Here is an 18,417-nt window from a genome sequence, read left to right on the forward strand (position 1 = left end):
TTTGTTAGTTAGCCAGTGGTGGGGTTAGCCAGAAATCGGGCTTTGGGGTGGAGGATTTACCCCTCGCTGGGCTGGTCTAAATGCTTACTTCGTGGGCACCAGTGGGATTCTGCCCTGAGCTGTGTTCCTTGTGCCAGGGCGGCCCTGACTTTTGGTTCTTCTGAAGGTGCTTACTTGTGTGGGTAGTTATTGAATTTGGTGTTCATGCAGAGGGACGTTCCTAGTCATCTATCTTGCCCCACTCTCTGTGAGAGTTTCTTTCAAAATCATGAATGGATGTTCAATTTCCCCAAATGCTGTCCCTGCATCCATTGAGATGATCGTATTGTTTTTCTTTAGACTGTTAATATGGTAGATTTTATTGATTGATTTTTAGCATATTGATCCAGGCACCATGTATTCCTGGGATAAACCCTAGTTGGTTATCTTATAATTATTCTTTTTTTAAAAAATATGTTGGTGGATTTGATTTGCTAGTACTTTTATGAAGATTTTTGTATTTATGTTCGTTGGGAGATATCTGTCCGTAGATTTCTTATACTGTCTTTGATTTTAGTGTCACGTAACGTCAGCTTTATAAAATGAGTTTTATAAATGAGTTTTACAAATGAGTCTTTCCCTTCCTTCTGTTTTCTGGAAGAGATTTTGTAGAATTGTTGATATTTTTTTCTTTAAATCTTTAATAAAATTCACCAGTGAAACCGTTTGGGCCTGGATTTCTTTTCCTGAAGGTTTTAGATACAAATCCCATTTCTCCAATGGCTATAGGACTATTCAGATTGTCTTTTTAATCTGGGGTGATTTGTGACAGTTCAGAGTTTTTGAAGAATTCGTCTGATTTATCTGAGTTGTTCAATTTATGGAGGTAGAGTTCATAATATTCCATTATTGTCCTTTTAATGTGAACAGGGTCAGTAGTGACATGGTTTTCAGTCCTGATTTTATACTTTGTGTCTTCTCTCTCTTTTCATCTGTCACTATTACCAGATATAAATTTTGCTGATCTTTTTGAAGAACCAGCTGTGGGTTTATTATTTTCTTTATTTTCCCAGGTTTTTTTCTGCTTGCTTTAGGGTTATTTGCTCCTTTCTTCTAGTTTCTCCTTTGGATGAGGTTAAGATTATGGATTTGAGACTCTTCTTTTTTGATGTAAGCATTTCATGCTTTGTATTAATATTCCCTTCTAAGCACTGCTTTAGCTGCATTCCACAAATTTTGATGTGTGGTATTTTCATTTTTGTTTGGTTAAAAATATTTTCTAATTTCTCTTGGTACTTCTTCAATCCATGGATTATTTAGAAGTGTGTGGCTTAATTTCCAAGTATTCAGAGATGTTCCTCTTATCTTTCTATTATAGATTTCTAGCCCGATTCCATTATGGTTAAGAACATACTCGGCATGATTTCAGTTCTTTTAAATTTGTTAAGGTGCATTTTATGGCCCAGAGTGTGATCTATCTTGGTGAATGTTCCAGGTGAGCTTAAAAAGAATGTATTTTCTTTACTCTGTTTTTGGGTAGAATGTTCTATAAATGTCAATTAGAGCCAGTTGGTTAATGATGTTGTTCAGTTCTTCTGTACCCTGGCTGGTTTTCTGTCTACTAGTTCTACATCTTACTATGAGAGGAATACTGAAGTCTCCTATTACAATTGTGGATTTGTCTATTTTAGTTCTGTAAGGTTCTGCTTTGTGTATTTCGAAACTCTGTTAAGTGCATGTACATTTGGATTGCTGTGTTTTCTTGGTGAATTGACCTTTTTATCATTATAGATTGTTTCTATATCCTTGGTAATTTTCTTTGTTCTGAAATATACTTAATCTGATTTAATATAGCCACTTAAGCTTTCTTTTTGGTTACTGTTGTCATGGAAAAAAGTATACCTTTTTCCATTCCTTTTTGTTTAAACCAAACTACATCTTTAAATTTTAAGTGATTCTCTTGTAGACAGTTTATAGTTGAGTCATTCTTTAACAATTCATTCTGTGAATATCTCTTTCTTAATTGGTTGTATTAGACCATTTATCTGTAATGTTATAATTAATATGTTTGGATTTAGGCCTAATATTTTATTTGCTTTCTGTTATTTCCTCTGTTTTAGTTCTCCTCTTTCCTTTCTTCCTTTGGGTTACTTTGAACATTTTTAGAATTTCATTTTGTTTATAGTGTTTCCTATTATATTTTTTTATTTAGTTTTTTTTAAACAGGTTGCTCTTGGGATCATAATGTACATACTTAACTTTTCAAGTCTGCTTACATTCAGTGATTTACCTCTTCAAATGAAATACAGAAGCCTTACCAATATATAGGTTCCTCTACCCTCTCCATTTAATCTGGTAGTTGTGTTATATATTATACCTACATACATTGCAAACTCCTTCAAAAACGTTAGAATTTTTGCTTCTATCCATCTAATATATTTTAAAGAACTCAAGGCAAGTATAGTCTTGTATATTATTTTAATATGTATTATTTTTGTTTTCTCTTTGTTTCTGAAGTTCCAACTTTCCTTTTGACATCATTTCTGTTCTGTTTGTACAACTTCCCTTAACAATTCCTTTAGAGCAGTCTTGTAGCAACAAGTACTGTTTTTTTATTCATCTGAGAATATGTATCTTTCACTTTCATTCCTGAAGGACATTTTTGGCAGATATAGAATTTTGGGTTGACAGTTCTTTTCTTTCAGTATTTTATACATGTTGTTCCTCTTTCTTCTTGCCTCTATTTGTTCTGATAAGAAATCTGTAGTCATTTGAATTGTTATTAACCTACACATGATGAGTCATTTTTCTTTGGTTGTTTTCAAGATTTTCTCTTTGTCTTTAGTTTTCTGTTGTTTGATTACACTGTTGTCCAGGTGTCAGTCTTTTGGGTTTATCCTGTTGGGGTTCGTCAACCTCTAGGTTTGTCTCCAGTGGAATTTGGTAAGTTTTCATTTATTATTTCTTAAATTACTTTTTTTTGCACCATACTCTTTCTGCTTTCCTCTGGGATTCCTATGACACAAATGCTGAATATTTTTCTAATAGACCATAGGACCTGAAGGCTCTGTGCAAATTTTAAAAATATTTCTCCTCTATGTTGTTCAAATTGCACAATGTACTTTGATCTGTCTTCAAGTTCATTGGCTCTTTTCTCTATCACCTACATGCAGCTGTTAAAATACTCACCTAGTGAGTATTTTATTGTATTTTTCAATTCTATGATTACCATTTGATTCTTGTTTTTGTTTTGATTTTTTAAATAATGCTTTCTGTTTTTGAGTTTTTCATGAAAGTGTTCTTTCTTAGTTATCAGAAAAATTTGACAATAGTTGCTGTAAGGTCCTTGCTAGATTATTCCAACATCTGTGTCATCGAGGCATTGGCATCTGCTGACTGCTTTTTTCCATACAAGTTGAGATTTTCCCTGGTTATTCTTATAGCAAATACTTTTTAATTATATCTTGGATATTTTAGTCTTTTATTATGAAACTCTGAGTCTTGGGTAAATCTTACAGGAATGTTGATAATTTTATTTTAGCATGTAATTGATCTGCTTGATTTTAGGCTGCAAGTTCTTACCAGGCCTCTGTGAGTTGTGATTCCCATGTTGGTTGGGTTTTCAAAGCACTGACAGTGCTATTTCAATCTGCCCCACATCAGTGTCAGACTGGGTGATGGTCTGTGTTGCAGTTTAGTTCTCAAAGTCTATGTATGCTGTGTAGGGTCAGTTTCATCCATGCATGGGTTAGGGTGAGCCCAGGAGTTCCTAAATAATTGTAAGGGGCTATTTCCCCAAGTCCTCCTTCTCTGTGATCTCTACAGTATTCTCAGGTTCCCTGGGGTCTTCCTTTTAGATCCTATGAGCAGAAAGCCTCCAGGGCTTTTATTACCTTGCTTTCTGTATACTTTCTGTTGACAGTGTTTGCATCTGGGGCCAACTGGTGGAAGGGCAGAAAGAGACAAAAAGCAACAGGGCTTTATCCTCATTCTCTTGGAACCTCAGGTCCTCTGGCCAGAGAGAAAGATTCTGCTACCTCCTTTAATCTTTGTCTGGCGTGACTGTCCCCATGGCTACTGCCACCACTGCATGGCTTGGGGACGGGGCACAAGAGAAGAGTTGGAAAGAAAGAAAGAAAAAAGCCAAACAGGGATTTCTCTGGGTGTTAGGATTTCCCTTTTCTATTGCCTGAGCCAGAATGAGAGCTTCTCATGGAACTTTCTCTGTCCATGTCCTGGTAATCACTTCCAGGTCTTGAGCTGCCTTGAGGTCAGGCCAGAAGATACCAGAGGAAAACAATGCTGAACTCACTGCTCATTTGGTGGTACTTCCAATTTTAATCTTCTTCCTTAATCTGTCTTCTACTCAGAGTTCTCAAACAGCTGCTCCATGTATGGTGTCCAGGTCCTGTAACCACATTCACTGGGAGAGACAGGGAGGCTTGTGCTTACTCCAGCTGACCCAGATATTTCTTTAGCCGCAGTATTCTATGTTTGTCCTTTATAGCCAGGCTGTAAAGGAGAATATTGCAGCTAAGGCAGTGTCATCAGCATCAAGTCCTTCTAGCATATTCAGTGATCATTCTCTTTGGAGCAAGTTTGGGGTAGTTCACCTTTTTATCAGAGGCTATGAATAACATAATTCAGCGCGCCACACTACAGTGGCATCCTGCACATCTCATAGCACCATGCGAGGTGGCTCTTTCAACTTGAAACTCATTTGGCTGATTTAGAGAAACTTTGGGGCACCCAGGAAATGGCGCTGAGATCAATTTAGGCAGCCATCTGCCTTCTTGAAAAATGGCATGCAATAAAACCTTTCAGCTGGGTGTAATTTTTGTAGTTTTTATCATTAACCGCCACACATATTTCATGGTAACAAGAGTGATGCAGTTCTACTGATTAGGGTTTCAAGTTCACAGAAATACAGGTGTCCTGTCTGGATGGCAGTGGATGGAACTAATTGATGGATATGAGTGAGAGATGTCACTTCCTCTCCTTCTTACACACCCTGTCAGTGGATAGGGCATCTCTGCCTGCTGAGAAGGATCATATATCTCTGTGCCCATGATCTTGGTGTGCAAAAGCTCTTTGCTGTCAGTCTGCCTTCAGAAGTCCGTGTTTATTACTAGCCTCCATATTTATGGCATTGCTTTTTAGAATGACGGATTCGATCGGTTTCCCCTTTTTCTAGACTGTGACAAAATAGATATGATTACTTAAGGAATTTCTGTTGCTGTCTTGTTCTAGCTAAAATCTGGCAATGAGAAGGACATTTCCTTCAGTGGTTGAGTATTTTTTCTTTTCCTTGAATTGACTAGTAAGGAAAAGCACTGGCTAAAGAGGAATATTTGGCGCCTCTTTCAGAATTGGTATTGGGTATCCCAGTCTAATTGGGATTAAATTTGACCACCCAAAGATCTCAGTTGGCTTTCCCCTATTTGTCTACAACCATGGACCAAGGTATCATCCAAATTCGCTTCCGCAGACTTCACTCTTCCTGTTTGCTCTCCCTCTTGACATGCAAGGGGAGTTGCAGGATGGGGAGAGGAGGGTGAAGATTGTGAGTCTGATTTAGGGCATGATTTCCTGTGAGACCTTGGTTCGGCTACTCCACCTCTCTGAGCTTCATATTCATCTGCTGTAAAAAATGAAAGAGCTTAAGGGATTGTTGGAAAGACTACCAGTGTACAACAGCACCTAACTCTTAGCCTATAAATTATCTCCTTCTTCCTTCTTAGGAGCAGGTGGTAGGTACTGTTTGGATTTCTCTTTGTGATGAAATTTGGGACTGGGTTAGGATTGGGTCACTAATAGGAGAAGACAGAAGCACGAGCCTGATACAAAACCATCCTCCAGGGTGGCATACAGGCATCCCTACCTACGGTGCTTACGATTTCGTGTTGCCAACATTTTTGTAAATGACTGATGTTGGAGGAGGTCCCTGGGGCTCTTTGTGGTGAGCTACAGAGTCAGCAGGATTTTCCGACTGAATTGTTTTCTAGAACAGCAGCATTGTTCATCAGACTAGATAACACTGGTTTCTCCAACTCTCCCAGCCTTTCTGGTATCCCCCCTCCTCCACCCCAAGGCTAGATGATTTTATCTGCATGGATAGGTGAGAATTAGGTGCATCTGTCTGGCTTTTCTTAGGCCTCTGCAAGGAGTGAGGATTTGCTGACTATCTTTTCCCATATGTTAGTAAAAGCCCATCCAGCAAGTGCAGCTTTGCCCGGGGAGAGCCCTGTAGTGGCAGCAACTAGAAGGAGAACAGCTGCGTGCTGGGATGAGTTATCTGTGGAGAACTCAGACAGAGTAGCAACCTCCCAGGTGTGCCGAAATGTATTCCCAACTTGAACTTACTCATGGGAGGAGCGAGCATGGAGGCAGAGAGACCCCTGCCTATCAAAACAGGATTATCACAAATTCTCTCTCTCCTCATCTTATCCCAACTTTGGGGTAAAGCCCAGCCTGGCTGTTTTCTGGGGATACTGAACTATAACGAGTGCTAAAACCTTCCTAGAAATGCAACAAGAAGTAGAAAAATGTGCCTCCCAAACTCTTCTAAAGAGGCATAAAGTTTGAGATTAAAAAGAATACTTTAGTAAGCTGTTTGGAGTGGGAAGGATGTCTCCTTCTTCCAAGAGGCATCAAGTTCAAGTAACACCAGTCATTTTCTAACTTGCTTTCTAAAATGGAGGGGTCCACTTGACTTCAAAGCTTTTCTTTTGACGAAGGGAGTATGTGAAATTGGGGCCAGAATTGAATTTCGGGGGGCAGTGGAGGCTGAGAGCTCTGACCAGGGACCATTCCTCTCTCTTACCACCCCACCTAGTGCTCAGCCTCTTCTCCAAATGCCAGCTAAACAAGTATTTTTAAAGATAATATTTTGAGCAAGTACTAGTTTATAAGCATGCCCATCCTGGGGACCAAAGATTTGCCAGATATGAGTTCCAAATCAGTCTGAGAGGTGAGCCTGGAAGATAGGAGCAAAGCCATTTGACAGGAAGGAGGATGAGAAATAGGAATGGAGTGCAGAGGGTACACAGTGTGGGATGTGGAGAAGTGTCAAGTCTAGGAACCAGGAGGCGCTAATTCATCCAGGCCAGCAGGGTCTTGCTGGCTCATGGCTTCTTGCTGAAGGCCAGGCTGGGTCACCCTGCATCAGCTTAATGGTGCTGCCCATGCATGACTCATCTCTTATTTTGGGGAGACCATCATGTCCTGCAAATACATAACCTCTCTCTTATCATCATACCTATTTGTGGTTAATTTGCTGGCCATTAGGAAAATCTGTGGGAATAGGGAGAGCCTCCAGAGAATACTGCTATCTTCTGGGGACAAACTCAAGCTGCTTAGTGTTTCTTCTACCCGGAGGACCATTTGATGATTGGTGATGTTCCAGGCTTTTCTAGCAGCAGCTAAGCAATAGGAAGCCACAGGGCCAGCATCTAATTGGCTTAGTTCCTTTGTCTGAACAGTAGAGATATCTTCATCATCATTATCATCATCATCATCATCATCATCATCTCTATCACTCATTACTTACGACAGCTGATATTTATGGCACATCTATAAGGTACACACTCAATAAATGCCATCTTTTAGTGTGATTAAACCCCATGAGCACCCAACACATAGAGAACACCCCACAAATGTTAGTTATTGGCCAGACACTATGCTGAGCAGTTTACATCACTTGATTTCAGCTGTCTTCCTAGGAGGTAGGTATTATTGTTGCTCTCATTTTGCAGGTGAAGGAATTCAGGCTTGGGGAAGTAATGCACCTTGGCTCAAGGGCCCATGGCGAGGCTGGGATTTGAACCCCGAGGCTACACACACTTGGGAGCTTTTCTACCCTTCTAATGTACTCACTCAGTGAGCACCCAGGATCATGGTTCTCTCCTTAGAAGGAAACTGCTAAGGCTAGCTAAATACCTCAGTAATTTACAGGCTGCCCACTTGCAATCTCTGAACCAAATGTCTTTTTGATGAGGCCTAAAATCCACTCTAGGAAACCGCAGAGGGGAATTTCTGAAGTCACTTTTAACTTCCTGTGAAAATATTCTCTAACTGGCAAGAGGTTGTCCAGATAACAATGAATACACAATAAAGCGGGTGGTTCAGCCTTTGATACCTGGCTCACAAATAACCCATTTGGCTTCCCAATCACTCTGATACCTAAAACTAGCAGAATTTATGCTCGCGGCTGGAATGGCTCTGTTCAGCCAGAAAGCAGAAGTTTATGACCGAACCCTTTGCTCTGAAATGAAATCTAGTCTCTTTGGCTTGACTTTATTAGGCCATATTGTACAGCGATAGGAGACATAAGTATTCAGAATCTGCTGTCACTAAAACGGGACTGGGTTGGCAAGCATTTTTGTCCTCAGACTCAATACTGTGTCCTAAAATGGGAAAGTTGAATGGAAATTAGGGATGCAAATCAGGGCCATTTTCTGAAACTTTATTTTTAATTGAATTAAATATAGTCATGTCATTGCTTCTATAACTACACAGCCCTCACTGAAATGGAGTTTAAGCTATTATTGGGGTCACTGGATCAATGGAGAAAGACTAAGTAGAGAAATCTGGACCCCTGGAATATCGTTTGGACTAATTACCACAACAGCCCAAACACTTGGATACTCATCTTGTGCTTAATTATCTACAAGCTTTCTCTGTAACTGGCTCCAATATTTAGCAATACTTCATGGAAAGCGTTTTTCTTCGTCTCTTACTCGGCTCCTTTAGAGCGACATTGATTCTCCCTAAGCTCTGGTCCTCAAAGGTGTAATGAAGAATGCTTGTTCTCTGTTCTTCACTGTCTATGGGTACAGCTCCTTGCTAGTCCAAGCTCAAAGCATTAGGAATCACTGTCTGGGAGCTTGTTAGACCCTACCCCAGGATCTTAGACCCCACCCCAGGGCTATGGCATCAGAAACTGCATTTTTACCAAGACCCTGGGGTGATGCACATGCACAGCAAGGCTTGGAAAGAGCTGGACTCAGTCTCAGAGGACTTTTACTAACGAGGCCCTCAGATGCACCCAGTGGTGAGAAATTGTCATTTGTTAATGGCAGTGGATGTGGTGGGATTCTCACCAAACTGTCTAAAATAGTGAAAATTCCTCAAAGGCATAGGCAACTCTTTACTTTTTTTGTATCATTAAAAGCAAGTTCATAATTCTAAAATTATCTTTCTAGCCCCTTTCCTCTCCTCCCAGTTAGAAAAACAAAAGGATCAACAGTTGTTTTGGCCTCAGTTTTAGAATTTAGGAGTAATAAAATTGCCAAACATAGCCTTCACTGGGCTTAGTCTGTTTCCTGTTGAATCGTTGTTCGACTTGACATTGGAATCCAAAAAGTGAAGACAAAGAGGGTCGAGTCTCCCGAAAAAGAGCAGAGGCATGAGATGGGGAAAGGGAGCTACTAGCTAGTAGGAATAAATCCATCCAGCTAGCGTGGCAGTGACACACCATTCTTGAGAATTCCTTCTTTCAAATTCAAGCCTCCCGGTTATTGGATTTAGAATATAGAAAACCATAAGGCACTTGCTGAGGAATCCAAGAGGTTCCATAATGAAACATTTCCCAGAAAACATTGCTCGTGGGAAGAAGTTTTCTGGGAAGTTTTAAAATGGCCAAATTATACATACTCCTTTTTAGATCCTAAGATTACAGAATTTTTTCAGCATCTAGAAGTTTGGTTTATTTCATACCCAAACACTAAATGCTATGAAGTTATCCATGCTCCCTTCTCATTAGATGCCTGGAAAAATTGTGCTTCTTTCTTGTGTCTCTTTCTCCAGTTTTATCTTGCTCTTACTTCAACTCAGCAGCTATTAACTGAGCACCTCTTATTTGCAAGGTACTATGCTGCTCAAAGTTGAGTAAGACAGCCTTAAGGAGCTTATGGTCTAATAATGACAATTCCACTTCATCATAGTTATCATTAGATGTCCAAAAAATCAAATGCTATGATAGTAGCAAATGCCAACTACCATATACTGAGCAGTTACTACGTTCCAGGTACTGTTCTAAGCATTCTAGACCGATGAGCTTATTTAGCCCTCATGGCCTCCAAAGAGGTGGGCACAGTTGGTTACCATTAAGGCAGGGTGGAGAACAGCAAATTGTGAAAATCAGGTAAAGCCTCTCCCATGAAATAGCACATTATTTGCACTTGACAGGAAGGGTTGGATTTTGACAAATGAAAATGACTATAAAGAGACATATTTCTGACAGAAGGGTCAAGTGAAACAAAGATTCCAGGGTGGGAAATCTCCCTCTCAGGGACAGGGAGATGTTAGATCAGTATTTCCCATCTCCATGAGCTGCTCCTTGGAAAAAAAGATGCTGTGACTAAGTATCATGTGTCCCCATTGGAGACTTACAATTCATATTAATATGATAAATACTCTAAGGAGCATCGCACTAAAATAAAGCAAAATAAAATAATAAAATAAAATTTAAAAACCCAGTTTGTCCTTATTAAATCCAATGCTTCCGACATTTATTTGGTTCATTCAAAAATATATTATTGAGTTATTACAATATACCATACACTGTTCTAAGCACTGGCGATTCAGATCAAAATTCCTGCTTTTAAACTTACCTACATTCTAATGGGGCACACCACAGAATCCCCTGCCCAATCTCTTTTGTTCCAGATGATACCTGGTAGTAAGTTATGTCAAGCTTGCTTCGTAAAATCTTAGTTGAGAATAATTCTACCCTTCTGAAACTTAGGGGAAATTGGGGGAAGTAGGTTCACAATACAGAGGGGTACCATGTTATAGCCCAGCGCAACTCCAAGTGCAGTCCAGGGTCCGTGGATGGGTGCTGTGAACTGCTTGATACTCCTCAGTAATGAGATAAGGACAGAAAATGAGAATAAGTGCTTAGAAACTTTTTAAAAATTTTGATGGATTATTTTTATGTTTATTATTTTTATATATTTTAATAATAAAAATTTTGGACTTATACTTTGAATGTCATGTCTTTTCATTTCTTTGTTTGTAATTAATTTTTATTAGATTTTTACAAAAGAATGGATATGTAAAGAAAAGCAAAACCCTGGTTCCTCAACTCAGATGGGATGAGAAGGGCTGCCCTAGAAAATCCTGCATGCCAAGCTGAACTGTCCTAAGGATGGCTTGGCAGGTGTCTGCCTGAGAACATGTGCTTCCTGCTCATTCTACCCAGATTAGAATAATTCAGGGTGGTATTTTAAGAACTGTATTATTTGAAAAGCAAGTGAAGAGGTTCTTTACTAGTAGCAAGATTGCAAAACCAAATTTCTATTTGGACAGATAGTGAATAGGGCAATCTTTAAAAAGGTCTGACATTTCTTAAGCATAAATGCCTTTTCTATGTTGGAGAGAAAAATGAGGAGAGGGTAAAAAAACTCCTTCTGAGTGTTGAAAAAAGTACCAGTTTCCTACCACATAGATAACACTTTCTTAAATAATTTCTAAATAATGATTCTTTTAAAAAATTCTCATATCACTCTTGCTGTTAAGCCTTCCTTTACCTTCAGTTTTTCTGGCCCTCTTTGTCTCTCCATAAATAATCTGGGTTGGGGCAATGCAGTGGGGAAGAAGCCATGTATTCTAATGCTTTTGCAAATGGTGTGGTCTGCTCATCTCTCTCGGAATGCCTCATGTGGGCTGATTTTTTTTTTTTTTTTTTTTGTAATGCCTGATGGAAGAAATTGCATTTGATAGTCTGCAGCCCACTTGTCTGGGAGTAAGAGATTTGGCTCAAGTCCACCTCGAAATTAATCTTTGGAGTTGTTTATTTATTCATTCAGTGCTGAAGCAACCAGTTATCTGGCATTCCATCAACTCCCAAATAATTTGTTTTAATTGACATTGTCCCGAAGCCTTTGGAAAAATCTGAGATCCTTTTGTCCTGGAAAATGCGATCTGAAATAAGCCATCATTGTGGGACGCCAGATTGTTCTGGAGCTCCTGCAGTCCAATGCTTCTCGGAAAGGCAGCCGACCTGAGTGCACATCCAAGAAGTGTGGCGTTGAGATGCAGTTTGGCACTGAGAAGAAATACATTCTGGAAAGGTGCAAATCAGCATTCTCCTCTGCCTCCTTCCGTTGGGTTCAACTTTATCACCAGTTTGCTGCACCCAGAAAGCTGTGCAGGAAGGCAGTCTCTGTGCAGGCACCATTCCGACCTCAGCTAACAATACTCAGACGTTTCAGTTTTTAATTCTGTGAGTTGTTTTTAGGATTTGTAATTATACTGAAGAATATTGAGGCTAAGAAAGGGTGGAGAAGGAGAACATGCCCTTGATACAAACCAGGGCGGGTTGGTTGACATTGGCACACAGAGGGAAATAGAGGAGGAGGGACTCTGAGAAGTCCAATGGTGAAGTCTTCTGAACACCTTAACATTGTTCTTCCCACCAAGAAATTTGAAGATGCAACAATCAATCGAACTTTTTCTAGTGACAGGCCATGCTGTTGAGGAATGGGTACAAATGACACCCCCACTCATTTTAGTAAGCAGCTCATACTCTCATAAGCTTAGAGTCTATAAATTCTGTTTTCATGGTTTTTTTTTTTTTATTGTAGTCAAGGGACACATTCTGTGGGTGTTGTCTCTTTTTGTCAAAATAAATATGTTTTTATGGGATCAAAGGTAACGTTGGTCAGTTCACGTCACTGTTTTAGACTGTTTTAGACTGTCACATTATAAAGGACAGTAACAATGTATTGCATAATTTTGTGTGTAAATATTCATTCAGATGTGGCTAGTTAATTCTTATTAAGCACTTCTTTGATTTTAAAACTGTGCATCCTTTAGAGGAAAAATAGTTACTGAGAATTCAGATAGATTTTTAAAAAACAGTAAAGGTAACAAATAGTTGCTAATACAAAGCTACTACCCATTTTGGGCTGTGTACAGTGTGTATATGTTATGACTCATCTCTTCTTATTACAGCCATTAACATAATGGTCATTGGTTTTTATAACTTCCTTTTAGTTCTTTATTTTTGATGTGCATAATATAACATGTTTGGATTCAAACAGTGTGCTTGTTTTCAATTAAATAAGGATTGGTGTATGATCATCTTTGAAAATTATTTACATGATTCCAGAAGTAGGGATGGACTTTTGTGAAATTGCTTGGCTGTAATCAACACAGTTATTCAGATTCTTTACTGGGAACAGAAATCACAGTGGCTGTAACATCCCGGACCAGGCAGGAGAGTTGAATTTTTCACGTTCACCGGGCTGTTAGCATTAGAGAAACACAGTTTCACTCTAATCAGAGCAAGCATAAAAAATAAAAGGCATCATTACCAACCCACCATTAGTAACACATGCACAACCTGGGATCAGGGAGGTGTGACTTTTGGGGAGCCAAGGCTGGTGTTTCCAGTTGGAAGGTACGTTTGATGATGGAACTGTCTGCCCATGGATTGGTGCAAGACCATTTGCTTGTGAGGTTAAACTAGACTGGTTAAAAAATTAGGTAATGAAGAGCAGATAAGTAAGACCATGATAGACAAGCTAGTCCGATGGCTCAATTCCTTTTTCTCACTGACGACTCTGTGCGTGTTTGATGAGCAAGGCCCCACGACATCTCCTGCTCATTTTTCCTGGGTGCTCTTCTGAAACAGCTGGGGTTGGATGTGACAGGCGAAGGATAAACTGCTGCCTCAGGAAATGTTTTGCCTTTGAACGATTGCTGAATGGCTGGCAAATTAATTTTGGCACCTTTCCCTAAGTCATTTTGGTCCCGTTCCTTCATTTTTCTGCTGGGAAGTGTGTCTTCACAGTACAGTTAAAAATACACCGACAACACAAATGTGGGGAACGGCGTGTACTATTTTTGGGAAAGAAGTTGTAGGCAGGGAATTGCTGATCATACAGTAATTCAATTCTTATTTTATTTTTTTGAAGAACCACCATCCTGTTTTGCACAGCGGCCGCAGCATTTTACATTCCCACCAACTACACATATATTTTGAAAAGATGATAACGTAATCTCCATTTTATATACTAGAAATGATGCTTTTGTGCTTTGAGAGGAGGTCTGAATGACCCTTTCAGCTGGGCTCCAAGTCAATGTCACGTCTCACCAACCTCTCACAAAGTCCTGGGCTCCAGGATTTGGGCTTTTGAATTCTTGACGAGCTTCTTTTCTGATACTTTCCTCTTAGGTACTTGTATACAGGAAATCCTTCCTGCCACCTCTCTTCCAAATCCTAGCACCACGACCTTCCTAGACATCTATCCTATTGTCTCTAGCAAGAGGTATAGTGGTGGGTAGTTAAGAGTGCAAACTCTGAATCTTGTACCACGTATTGGTTTTGTGACCTTCCATACGTTACTTAACCTTCTCTGCCTCAGTTTACCGTCTGTAAAAGGAGAATCATAATGACAATAATTACCTTTAACTCCCTACACCATGGCCAGATTTCTTTGTTCACTCTCATTTTCTTGGTGTTAAACATAAAACTTTTAAATCCAACATATTTTACATGATTTTTCCTATCCTAAGAATGCATTATAAAAGGAATGTTGCATTTTTGTTTTTGCTTATTCAAAGTAAGCCAAAGATACCATGCTTGAGACTTAGAAAGGTAAACCTTGATAGAAGATGATAATTTAAACCCTTCTATAGGTGTGAAGATTGAAGTTCTGTTGCCCGAGTTTGTAATGCTCTGCAATGTCTTGATGCTGGGTTCTCACTCCTGACTCATCTGATGTGATAGGCCTATTCCTGTCCTTGATCTTGCATGACTTGTCATTTTTGCACTTAAGAATTAAAGGGCCTCACTATTAATTATAATTACTGATTCTTCTGTTCTTATGCATATGGATTTTTAAAAACTGTTTAAATGTAGTAAAATACACATAACATAAAATTTACCACTGTAACCATTTTTAAGTGTATAGTTCAGTGGTATTAAGTACATTCACATGGTTGTGCAACCATCACCACCATCTCCAGAACTCTTTTTATCTTGCAGAACTGACACGCTGTACCCGTTAAACAATGACTCCCCATTTCCTCTCCCCCAAACCCCTTCCAACCACCATTCCACTTTTGCTTCTTTGAATTTGACTACTCTAGGTACCTTATATAAATGGAGTCATAAAATATTTGGTGTTTTGGGATTGGGTTATTTCACTTAGCAAAATGTCTTCAAGGTTCATCCGTGTTGTGGCATGCATCAGCATTTCTTTCTTTTTTAAGGCTGAATAATATTCCATCATATGTATGTAACGCATTCTGTTTATCCATTCATCTATCCAAGGACACTTGGAGCGCTTCCACCTCTTATGAGCCTGGGTGTACAGATACCTCTTTGAGACCCTGTTTCTAATTCTTTTGATTATATACCTAGGAGTAGAATTGCTGATCATATAGGGTAATTCAATTTTTATTTTTTTGAAGAACTACCATACTGTTTTCCACAGTGGCTGCGCCATTTTACATTCCCACCAACTATCTCTATATTTTAAAAAGAGGATAATGTAATTCAGTTATCAATTTTATACTCTTTGTTTTGTGGAATGCTTTTCTCAGAAACCTCAAAAACATGTTGACTCTATATGGAAATAGTGTTAAAGATGTGGACATTTTAAACAAAGGATTATGATGATGGAGTTACACTCCTTGGCATGTATACAGCTAATTTTAGTTGATTCAGTGCTACTATATGTAGTACGTAGATGCTACCTGAGAATTTTGTGGAAGAGGCAGTTTTCCTTTCAACATATACTGAACACTTTTCCCAATTATCCTCAAGCATTTCAGATAAGCCTCAAAGGCAAACTTGCAGGAAAAGAGATGTGGAAAAATCAATAAAAGTCAGATATATCTGGTCAGATATATCATAGCCAGATATATCTTGTGCTTTTTCTGGCAAAGAGAAAAATATGGGAAAGTAAATACTAGTTTTAAATAAGATTTAATCAGCAACAAGAGCAGGTCATAAGATAAAGAATATGCCCAATAAATATTTGCTGAATGGATGAATCAATGAAACAAGTTTTGCTAAATTGAAAAGAAACATGAATGATATTGTTATCCTATAAGGAATCTCTTCTTATTTATAATGTTTAGTGATTCGCTTACAGTAAATTTGGTCTAAAGAGTAACTCCATTAGGACACAGAGGCATGAAAATACAGACAATAACTAAAAAAAAAATTAAAAACATATTAATGAAGAATATCACCAACAATCAACAATAATTAATAATTAAGATAAAGGTTCATATTTTTATTGTTTTTGAAAATCAGTTGTAATACTTTAATTAGAGCATAAATAATACATTATAAAAGAAACATCTCTGCTGAAGGAATAGGCTGAATTCTTTTACTTCAGGAATACTATTTGCCCATAAAGCCCTACTATATGGATTTATAATTAGCAATACCTCATATAGTATCCTATTTAGCAGTAAAACAAATTATGCTGATATTTTTCCTAAAATATTTTGCATTTTAAAATTTTTACTAATGCAGGCTAGGCTTTCTTCCAATTAGTTAGAATTAATTTTTGACCTTTGCTTTTAAGTCAAGCATATTTTCTCTTTGAAAAAAACTGTTGAGATCTCATGATTTGGAGAAATTAAAAAGTTCATGCTTAGCTAAACATATTGCAGTTAATTTAAAAAACCATACCATTTAGCAATAGAAATGGTTGAGTGGCTTCTTTTTTTTTTAAAGACCCCACTCTTGGGAAGACCAATTTGGAGACAAACAGCTCATACCTAGCAGCACTGCATAGCTAATGTCTAACCTGTGGGAGCTGCCTGGAAGCAGCTCAAACTAATGAGGTTAACCCACATAATCTAATCACCCAGACTGAGCACAGAGCAGACAAATAGCATAGAGGCAGGGAACATTCCATTTATTTTTAATTTTTTTCTGGCTTTGGTATGTCAGAGTGTCACAAGTAGATGGCAGGTGTGCCCTTGTCCACTATTTTCCATGATGCCTTAGAGTCCGAGGCTTGCTTTTCTCCCAGGTAACTGATCAGCCACAGGCAAGATGCCTTTTAATACAAGATCAGCATGAGAAATTGTAAAGAGCCACTTTCTATCAGCTGGGCAGCTTCTTCTCATCTTCCTCTCACCCAGGCCGACACTGGAAGTGAAATCTTGGGTGCTGAGGCTCAAGGACACCCAAGGACACCCAAGCTTGCCTTCCTTCACTCAGGAGGGGCTATGAGATCCCTAAGCTTCCTGAGGAGTTCAGCATTCTTCTTGTACCTCGCTCATTTCTAAAGATTGATTCCAATGTGAAATCCTTCCTGAAATGCCTGGCATGAAGAGGGCTGTTGGGAAAACTAGCTCAATGTGACTAATTAGAAAACATACCTATTTTAATGAAATTTGGGAAAAGACCTCTCTGAAACTACATTTACTTTTTGCTCTATTCCCAGTCAGAAAAATCTACTTTCTTTTTTTCCAAAGTAGAAATATACTGTTCCATTGTATTACATATATGCTCATTGTAAAAGCCTTCAGATAATATAGAAATCTATAGAGAAAAAGTATCATTTTTGTCACTCAGAGATAACAACTGTTAGTGTTTTGGTATAAGGCTTTCTGTATTTTTTTGTGGCTTCACAAACATTCAGATAACTATACAATACTTTTTTAAAAATATAGGATCTGATAGTATACACCATTTTGTAATGTGCTTTTTTGCATAATTTCTATGTGATATACATTTTTGTCATAATTTCCAATTGCTTCCCAATATTCCATTGTGTAAGTATACTATTTATGGTTATTCCCAATCTTTCACGAGTGGAAAGAATGTTCTTGTACATATCTCTGTACATTTGTATAATTGTTTCTTTCCTATGAATACTTAACATGGAATTGTTATGTGAAAGAGTATATGTTAATACTTTTACAAATTTTGATAACAGTGGCAAAATTGCTTTACAGAATGTTGTATCAGTTTATTTGCTCGCCAATATTGTGGGTTAGTGCCCATGTCTCCGCACCCTTAGAAATAACACAGGCTGAAACAGAAGTGATGCTTCAGAGAGGGCACACTTCAAGTCTAAGCATTTAGGGTCATTAAAATGCAGGTGTCGTGATTGTGCTCCTGGTTGCTGAGGAAGGTCGTCATCCTCTAACCAGTGCACTGAGTTGTTTGCAAGAGGATGTTACTCACATTTCCCTTTTACAGCCCACGGTCATATAATGTATTAAACTCTCCTCGTATGTTCCTTTTCCTTAGATTGAGGAAGACACCTGGCAGAAATACTACTTGGAAGGAGTCTCAAATGAAATGTACACAGAATATCTCTCCAGTGCCTTCGTGGGTCTGTCCTTCCCTACTGTTTGTGAGTAAGTGACCGTTCATTAGATGCTCTTTGGCTCTCAGGGGTATTTAATGTGCCCCTTGCAGGAAGGTCACCCCCCTCTGCTCAGCACAGTGGGAGC

General features: G+C 38.7%; 1 protein-coding gene across 27 annotated transcripts in view; it reads left to right on the top strand.

The window, feature by feature from the left end:
• The window catches only part of KCNMA1 (potassium calcium-activated channel subfamily M alpha 1), a 722,512-nt gene that overhangs the window by 540,527 nt on the left and 163,568 nt on the right, over window positions 1-18,417 (top strand). For all 27 annotated transcript variants that reach the window (XM_076010104.1, XM_076010105.1, XM_076010108.1 and 24 more), the window contains exon 15: window positions 18,212-18,321. In XM_076010104.1, coding sequence (XP_075866219.1) covers window positions 18,212-18,321 — 110 coding nt within the window. The remainder of the gene's footprint in view (window positions 1-18,211; window positions 18,322-18,417) is intronic.

This window comes from Microcebus murinus, chromosome 14 (assembly GCF_040939455.1).
Source record: "Microcebus murinus isolate Inina chromosome 14, M.murinus_Inina_mat1.0, whole genome shotgun sequence".
Lineage (NCBI taxonomy): Eukaryota > Metazoa > Chordata > Mammalia > Primates > Cheirogaleidae > Microcebus > Microcebus murinus.